The sequence below is a fragment of the Etheostoma cragini genome, chromosome 8, assembly GCF_013103735.1.
Source record: "Etheostoma cragini isolate CJK2018 chromosome 8, CSU_Ecrag_1.0, whole genome shotgun sequence".
In the NCBI taxonomy this organism is placed as follows: domain Eukaryota; kingdom Metazoa; phylum Chordata; class Actinopteri; order Perciformes; family Percidae; genus Etheostoma; species Etheostoma cragini.
The window spans coordinates 28609639-28618996 of NC_048414.1; the positions used below are offsets into that span (position 1 = coordinate 28609639).

The 9358-nt window shown below is 40.9% G+C and overlaps 2 protein-coding genes across 3 annotated transcripts in view; one reads left to right on the forward strand and one right to left on the reverse strand.

Moving 5' to 3' along the window:
- The window catches only part of LOC117948742 (anoctamin-1-like), a 34089-nt gene that overhangs the window by 20832 nt on the left and 3899 nt on the right, over window positions 1–9358 (reverse strand). For both annotated transcript variants that reach the window (XM_034878556.1, XM_034878557.1), the window contains exons 2-8: window positions 5664–6056; window positions 3130–3228; window positions 2415–2566; window positions 1829–1883; window positions 1554–1602; window positions 330–385; window positions 1–36 (exon numbers count right to left, since the gene is read on the reverse strand). In XM_034878556.1, the coding sequence (XP_034734447.1) occupies window positions 1–36; window positions 330–385; window positions 1554–1602; window positions 1829–1883; window positions 2415–2566; window positions 3130–3228; window positions 5664–6056 (840 nt within the window). The remainder of the gene's footprint in view (window positions 37–329; window positions 386–1553; window positions 1603–1828; window positions 1884–2414; window positions 2567–3129; window positions 3229–5663; window positions 6057–9358) is intronic.
- The window catches only part of LOC117949498 (NACHT, LRR and PYD domains-containing protein 3-like), a 29057-nt gene continuing 24196 nt past the window's right edge, over window positions 4498–9358 (forward strand). The window contains exon 1 of the mRNA XM_034879799.1: window positions 4498–4531. The gene's annotated coding sequence lies outside the window, so the exon portion shown is untranslated. The remainder of the gene's footprint in view (window positions 4532–9358) is intronic.

Sequence of the window (9358 nt, forward strand, 5' to 3'; positions counted from 1 at the left end):
CTTTCTGTCATTGAAGCTCTCCTGATTAATGTCTCCCTGGAGAAGGAAAGAGAAACACTGAAGCTAGTTACAATGAACACTAACTAGAGACTGTAAACTGGGTTTAACCGTCTGAGATGGGTTTCCAGACTACGACAAGATAAGACTACTTTAAATTAAAGGTGAATCTACAGACGTTTTCTTTCACCTCATCTCCTTGTGATTACAAAAATATGACTGATTACATGGGCTCCAAAACACTAGCATGTAAACATGACTTGGAAATAGGACAACCTATAATACAAGTAATAATAAGCTATTATTGCGGAGGTTAGTACTACACTACTCACATCGTGAAGAGGATACGCTGCTGTATAGATACCACTTCCCAGGAGACTGGTGATACCTGCCGAGAGAAAACACAGACCCACGTGGCAATGTGGGTTCCACATCTTCATCCTCTGGCTCAGTTAATGGGACCACGGCAGAGTTATTGTAGCTTTCAGGCCTCTGAATTTTATTTCTTATAAGTATGGGTTTGGGATAATAAACCTCGCCCCTACATTTGCCCTTTATGTATAAACTTAATAATCTTAGGAGTCATGTTAGCCCTGCCTGTGTCACATTGCTCTACAGTGGTGCATACACTCCCCCTTTCTCATGTACTAGAGCACACTTTTATCTTAACAACTCACATTCACAGACACTGAATTGGCGGCTTCGGGAGCAATTTGGGGTTCAGTGTCTCACCCAAGGACGCTTTGAAATATAGACTGCACACACTACTTTTTAGCTCGCAGTTAGACAACTTTGTATATCACACACCGATGAAATGTTAGCTTGCACACAGACAACTGTTTAGCTCGTACAAAAAGGTTGTGATATGAAATTGGTGTTTGTGCAAGCTTTTTTGTTTGTGCTGGAAAAAGTAGTATATGTGCATGCTTTGTTTATGTCTTTTGTGAGAAAAAAAATATATAGTATGTTTCAGGTAAAAGTGGAGTACGTGCTTTTTGTGTGTGTGTGTTTGTGTGGTAAAAGTTAAGTATGCATCCTTGATATATGTCCTAAACAGCCCACTCCCTCACCATTTTCAAGTTCTTGACATCTTCATAAAAGGAATACAATCATCAGTCTCTACACAGATGATATATTTGTGTTCCTACAAAACCTCAAGTAAACTTATTGACTCAAACGTTGCAGACTATTCTAATTACCAAAATTACTCTTCCGTTCTTTCATTACGTAGCAACAGCTGACATGACCCCGCCCAAAATCCTTCTATCTTTTTATGGACATGTAACATCTCTTATTTAAACATTCTTTTTTTCAAAGAATGTCCGAGCTGTTTCAACTTTACTCCACCACTCCAAACAATAAATAGCAACCTCAGCACTGGATGAACCTACCTACATCCATATACAATTGATAAACTGTTATTAACAATTATTTCATTTTAACCCTCCCTCACCTGGTCCAGTTGTTAGATTCAATCATCTCCAAATTTTACTGGAAATCCAGACACTGAGAATAAAACTGAGGCCTGGGGGCCTGGGATAGTGAGCCAGACTTACCCATGCTGTACTTGGCCTTGCATTTTGTTCTTTTGAGAATTTCAAAAACCTGAAAGGAAATTTAAAAATCAGAAGAACTTTGCTTTATTTCCCATGCTTTTGAAGATAAAATTCCATGAAATATTGCTCTTCTCTGCAATGGCAATATTTAACCTTAACCAAATTCCTGGTGGTTTTTGTTCAGAAATTACACAAAAGGATGGTTCTGACAGTTGACAGTTGGGGGAAGGACTGTCTATTCATCAACCCATGGGAGAAGACTTCTGTGGACTTACTATTGAACTCCTGGTTCTGCTGTCAAAGAAGTCATCTTTATCTGAGAGGTCAAACCTGTGAATTAACAACACAAACACACACATACTTTTCACTGTCTGTTGAAGTTCAGACATCTTAATGTTGTGTGCACACAGTATTAGTACAGTAACACATGTTTTGGATCAATGTTAAGAACAGCCAAAGGAAATAACATTTCTTGCCATGTTCCAACTTAACATCTTCCAGCAAGGCAACGGGCATCTCTGCTAGACCTTTAATGTGAAAATATAGGTTTCTCCAGAACCTGGATATGTTTTAGCAATGCTACTCAATTGTATAAAAAGTGCCAATGTTGCTATAAGTGTATGCATGTTACCTCATTTAAACATGTGCACATTGAACAGGAGTACAGAGATGTATTAATCAGTTTGATTGGCAGCGCAGTTAGCGGTGCATTTTAGCATGTCACCCTTTTCAGGTGAATCTGGTTTCTTTGGACAAAACCTTCATTGCAGGTGGCCTCTTTACTGTTGTGTGGCCGGTCCACCCATGTTAAGATACAAGGGTCCAACCTTTTTTCTATAAAGGTGTAAACGGTGCACTTACAGGTGTTGTTTCTCCCTGGAGAAAGTGTGTGAAAGGTGTTTGAAGTTCTTGGGTTGATGCTCCTCAACATGAGGGTGAAGAGGGTCAACAACTTTACTGACCAGGGAGCTGATCTTCTCCACAACACCACTCAACTGCTTGACTTCATACACCTAGAAATCACCACAACACACACACACACACACACACACACAGATTAGCTCTACTCAGCTTAATGGCATGCTTGTGGAGGTTAGGTAACACCAACAAATTATGGTTTTCACCAAAACAACCATGGTAAATTTCTGTATTTAGGCAATCACTATACTGTATATGAACTTAAGTCCTCCCCATGGCCGGATTTTCATGAGGGCACGATGGCTGTTTTCTGTAATATTCTTGGGTTTCCATTTTGTTATTGTGTTTTTATTAAATGTTGTGTTTTCCATACAATGCCATTGCTTATAGACCCACTTAATAAATGTGTATATGAGTATCACTGTCATTTCTGGACAGAATTGACAGTAAAAACGATAGCTTGCTCTAATGCACTGCACAGCCACTGCGATCAGCAAAACTCCAGTTGTTCACAGCAACAGTGCAATTTGAAACGGGTTCTTTTAACATTGCACACATACACAGATAGCAACCAAGTTGGGTTACTCAAATAGCATTAGAAGAGAAGAGGCTCCTTCATTCTTTACCCAGAGCAAAAGACGGAGACAGCGAGTCTTACCTTCTTGGTGGGCATCTTTAGCTTCATTAACTCGGCCTCTCGACAAAGAATGTTCCAGGGAGCGTGAATCTTCACAAAGCCCACCCCTGCAATCTTGGTCTGAGAGACATACAGCAAACTAATATTAGTCAGTGGTGTACAATTCCCATTTGGTTATCGTTAGAGAGACAAAACAGAAACTTAGACCATAATGTTGTTAAGTATAGTGTGGACAACCCTCTAGGCCAGCGATTCCCAAAGTGCGAAGGGCACCCCTTGGGATGCTTGAGGTGGCTCTAGGGGGTGCACAAGAGGAAAAAATGACTAGTGTAATAGCTACACCAACACTTTTTAGTTTTCATGAAATAAAAACCAAAAATTAAAAACTTTGCTTTATAAATTTTAAATCAAAAACTTACATTTTAATAAATTAACAAGTGTACCCAAAATGCACTTTAAAAAAAAAAGGTGTCTAGAGACCTCCATGTTTTACAGAATAAAGGCGATGAGAGAAGCAGATGTGACTGGAAATTAATTTGTATCAACAGGCGGATTTAGTATACCTCCTAATAATAATGTATTCAGCCTCTCGAAGCCTTACACTGGGCTCAGTGATATGAGCCCAGTATAGAGCCCAAAATATCAAAGAAGAGTTGCTCCCATATATGTGTGTGTGCAAGAGTAGTTTGTGTTTGAGGAATCAAGCCCTTCTACGAGGTACCTCCAGTCAGCCATTGCAATTCACTGATGTTGTTGCTGTATTTTCTATTTATATGTTGGCACCAGGACACCTTATACATGGGCACAATATCAGTTTACACTGTTACACGCCTGTTACACAGATACATCCCAGCTGCAACCCTGCAAATAGTTTTATAAAAGTAAAAAGGCTACTCGTAACAAAACACCTTCACAAGTACAGTTCTTGTACTTTTCATTTAGTTTTCTTTGCAGTTTATTGTTCTACAAGTGCCTCAAATGCTGTCATTCAATATTGTAGTACTTGCACTACTTGCAGTGTACAGTATATTCACTGTACTGTAAGTTGTGATATCTTTTTGGTTTTCATTGCAAAATGTGTTTACTAATTGAAATCAACATTTTTTTCTACATGCCGTAGACACTGTGTTCTCGAGTGTTTGAGCTAATGTCTAATGAGTGCTCTGTAGAGTTTGGTTATCGACTGGCGGTGTGCATGATCTAAAGGTACTGATTCTTTTTGCCAGAGTCAGGTGTTTTGTGAATATAGTTTGACAATTCAGAGAAAATAGTTGAGAGTTTCAAGAAATGTCTTAACAACCGAGACAAACTGAAATAGAGAGAGGACATGGATCAGATGTACAGAAGGATGGAAGACAACAGGAAACCTAAAGGAGGAACGGATATGGAGAGAGAAGAGAGGTAAAGAAGAGAGGAAAAGAGAGCGGAAGAGGTGAAAGAGGAAACAAGAAAGGAGGGATGGGCAGAGGAGAGGGAACAAGATAGGATGGAAGAGGAGAGGAAATGAGAGAGGAGAGGAAAAAGGAGAGGAGAGCTTTACAAAAAACTTCTAAACACAGGAAGTCTGGATGGGACCCAATTTGGCCTGAAATAGCAGTGTTTAATTCCAGTGTCATGGAAAATGACTTTTTAAACTGTATACATTGTGACCAATGATGCACAACACCACTTTCTTCTTTATTTCTATTTTCACTTTTTAACCTTTTCTACTTTATTATCCTTTCTCAAATTAGCTCACATCTGATAAGCTCCTTGATATCATATGTCAGTCTTTAGTTGAGCTTGTAGTCATCCGAGGTTAAAAAAAGGACCTTATAGGCCGTGTAGTGTAATCATTTGGCTTGCAATGTCAATCAGTGGGGAGAACATGCTACAATGCTACATCACAGCTGGGTGAAAACCCACAACAGACCACAACAGCCAACATCACAGCTGGTGAACACGCACAACAGACCACAACAGCCAACATCACAGCTGGGTGAACACGTACGACAGAGATGCACGTCCAAAAGCAGGGCCTGAAGATGTTTTTGTCGGTTGCTCGTTCCAGCTGGCCACCTGCAGGTAAATTGACAGTGTTACCTGCCAATTGCTAAATTCACTGCATGTGACACGTAGTCGGGTGTTTCAGGCCCTGTCCGAAAGACCACATCGCTAGTTGGAAAAAGAAATACATCTACTTAAACCTAAAGGGCAAGTACTGTTTTTGTCAACCTGGACCCTATTTTCCTATGTTTTTGAGACCAAGCCACTGATGGGAACATCAGTCTTTGAAATCGGTCCAGTATTAAGCTGAAACTCTGCAACCACCAGCTGCAGAAATGGGCTGTAATGTAACCCCATGGGACAAATTTGCATTGTCAATTCAGTGCACTAAATTTGCTGTTTTTTTCATTATGGAAAGGATCCCTACAGAAATAGACCTATTTAAAACCTCTTTAAGAACTTTCTGTTTAACCAGAAACAGCTCTGAGGGAAACGTTTCTGTAGAAATAGATTTAGGTGGGGTTAAAAGTGTGCCTGTAAAGATTAAATGGATAAAGACATTAACTCACATCCTCATCTTTCTCCAGCTCCAGCCCCATGTCTCTTAGTTTCCCTTCAAACTCCTTCCTCCTGAACACCTTGTGATCCTCCTGACCATTGAAGGTCTCTCCAGGACAGCCCAGCTCCACGTCAGCCACCGGTGAGGATGGCAGGGACGACGAGTCTCTCGCCCTTTGTGCTTGGTGATTTCGGAAATGTTCGCCAAAGCTCTGGGGGCCCCGGCGCAGGCTGCGGGCGACAGCATTTTCAGTGAGCAGGTGCGATGGCTGTCGGCCAGAGCGGCCCCCGGCCGGCTTCTTCACGTGGTAGGTGAGGATGTAGTCGACCCGCCGCTGACCGTCCTGGAAGTAGAGGCCGTGCTGGCAGAGGGTGTTTTCCTCGGGGGTTAGAGCCTTCAGCAGCTGCAGGATGCACACAGAGAAGACGTTTTTTTGTGAGCAGTTTTGTATCTGTTATGTTTTTGGGATGTAGGATTTAGAAAATAAAGTAATCTTTTGCTCATAGTTGATTGACAGCTTGGCCACTGATTGGCAAATAGTCCACACCATAGTAATTGGGGAGTTGGTAAAAAATAAATAAAGGGAAAGTTTGAAATCCAAGCTTTCATTGAGACCAAACAGTTATTTCAACCATCTTGTATCATCATATTTCATCTAATTTAGGAATTCATCATTACCATTATATATTCTCACTCATTGACACACAGGTTGCCTTAGCCTACAACATTTTGGAAGGATCATAGAAATTTGATTTAAAATGTATTTTTTTTAATGTTTTATTGCTAATATTTCAGTTTGCATGTCAAAGGAAATCAAGCTGCCCCTGCGTCACTAGGTCCCCAGGAGTTCCCTGGACAGTTGCCCTGAAACCTCGACTGTCCCGGGCAAGCCAAGAAGGAGGTGAAGCACTTTAGTAATGAGTTACTTTGCCAAATTAAGCTTTGTCAATACCAAGATGTCATCTCCTGTATGAAAGGGCTACTGTATATATACAACTGATCCCCCGAGACTTTCCACCATCTCCTAAATAATACTTTCCATCCAGGACAATTAGCAAGAGACAGCAGTGAGGTTCTCTCTGACGGGTTGATATGACAGTGTCTGTCCACTGTTGTAATAAAAAAATACAATTGAACACTAATTAGATGGAGAATTACATTCTTCAAAAGCTTCCCAGCCAGACTCAAACCAGGGACCCTAGGTCACCTGGGGTACAGATTACACGGAGCACAGAGATAGCGTCAGAAATGAGCAAAAACGTGATAAATTATGGACAAGTGGATAAATCTTGGATGTAACAGTTTGGATTTAATGCTCAACAACCCCAAAAAAGGCACAAGTTCCGGGCTGGATAGAAAATCACCTGTAGAGCCTAGAAAGACCCCAAAGTTTGTTAGCTTTTAGATGCAAAAATCTGTAAGTTTCTGTCTTTTTTGGTTATTAAATGATTGAAATATGAATTAGAGGTTCCGTTTTTGCTTGTATACGATTGTTTCGGTTGCAGAAAAGCTTGTGAGGGTGGATTGTTCAACACCTGAAATAGAGCTCAGGCAGCTTCTCTGTCTGAGCTCTTGCCCCCCACCCCCCCTTTCTGAAAAGCCCAGTCTTCTCTGATTGGTCAGCTGACCCACTCCACTGTGCTTGCTCAATGCAACAGCCATGGGCAGCACATGTGAAACAGTGGGCCGACGTTTCAATCAGTGACATCACTAACTGAAGAATTTCAAACAGGAAGGGGGGAGGGTGTTCCAGGCATTTAAGAAAAAGTGCAAAAGAGACAGGAACAATTCAAAAAAGCATAATAGGGGCTCTTTAACCTGTTCTCAAACTTGCATGCAGTTGGAGCTTATTGAAATGCACAGCAATGAGACTCCCCAGCGCTTTCTAGAAAATATTTTTGGAGACATAAATAGTGTGTGAATTATGAGCTGTGGTGTCACATGAGGCCTCAACATGTCTCCGTTAGATCTACTTCTGGCTGCAGATCTGAAAAGAAGATGTCTACAGATCACACTACACAGAGAACGCAACATTTGAAGGGCAAGACACTTGAATCAGTTTACAAGTCACAGGTCACGTCGGGGTCCAATAGTTGGTTCCATGTTGGATCCAGAGTGCAGTTGGCAAAATACCTTGATTACCTCAACTCACGGGTGGGGCCAGGGGTCCCCGTAAATATGATAGGGTCCCACTGGTATGCCCCCCGCCCCCGCCCCCCCCCCCCCTCCAATCCATTGGTCTAGAGTGTTGTGATTTCCACTGAAACAGAGTACTGTCACCAGGCTCCCTTTTCTGCCAGGTTGTCCATTCCTTGCCACATGACCAAATAATATTTCCATGATGACTATCCAAAATTCTGATACCATGAAACCAGCACTGGAATTGTTTTGTATGAAAGTGGCAGACTGAGTTTACAGAAAATGTAGATCATATTTGGATATAAAATTTCTTTACAATGAAAACAAGTTAAAATGATGTTTTACTGAGCAGAACAACATTGAGTTGTTCTATGTTATCCAATGTTTTCTATATTTCTAAGGAGTTTTTCTTTGCTGTACTCTGGTACAAGCTTATTCTGATTGCGCCGGATACACTTATAGTTTTATTACTGTCTGCTTTACATAATTAACGTTAATTCCACAGCAGCTAGAATTAAACTTTGCTGTCGTCTGGTTAAAGTGCTGCAAGAGAAAAGGCGCATCACACTGTGGACTCTGATGAAAACTCTGACTGTGTTCCTTTTCAGCGTGCAGGATGCCTTTAATAAACATTTCATATGTCGTATGAGTACAATCCAAAACATCTGGTTCCCCCCTAGTGGCTGATTGCAGTATAAGTTATAAACAACACCCCAACCACGTTAAAAAAATCAAAGTACACGTCAAATACTTTTTCCAAAAGATGGTTTCTGTCATTTTAGCTGGAAGTTATCACACTTGTTCAATTATTTCTGATAATTTTAGTTTTTTGTATTTGATGCTACAAAGAGGGAGTGAAACTAATGATTGACAGCTGGGATTCACTAATGTTTGGTCGGCGGGGTGCATGGGCGGGACTTTGATACCGCGGCTCCACCACCCCGATCACTACTGCTCAGACTCTGGCTCCAAAACTACAAAACGGCAGCGCACTTAGATGTGAGATTTTGGCTTTGTGAGTTGGAGGAAGTCGTCCTCCATCTTCATACACGGCCTATGGTACTATTCAGCCTGAAAAATTGTTAATGTATTACAGCGTTTAATGTTCAATACAGTGTTTAGAGGGTGTAATTTAAGATAATTCCATTGGTTTTTAGGCATTGATCCACAATACAGTAGGTACCAAAAGTCAAGATGCATGTATATCGGACTCTTCTGCTTTAATTGTGATCATTCTTTCTTTTTGATCTTATTTTATCTCTCTTAGTAACTCAACTCTGTGAAGTGCAGAAATAAACCACTGGAAAACTGATCTCTTTCTCACTACATGGCCATGATTCTGAGAGTAGCTCTGTCACCTCAGTTACTGTCAGTAGATATGCTAAATTCTCATTCTCATTTTATTTAATTTTATTGCCAATAAAACCAGTTTCAGTATTGGTACCAAAACAGCTCCGGTGCTGCCGGAGATTCCGCCAGATGCAGCTCTTTTCAGCGGTTGGTTAACAGAAATACTTTATTTATCCCCGAAGGGAAATGCGGTGTTACAGTTGCACAACTGCTCCT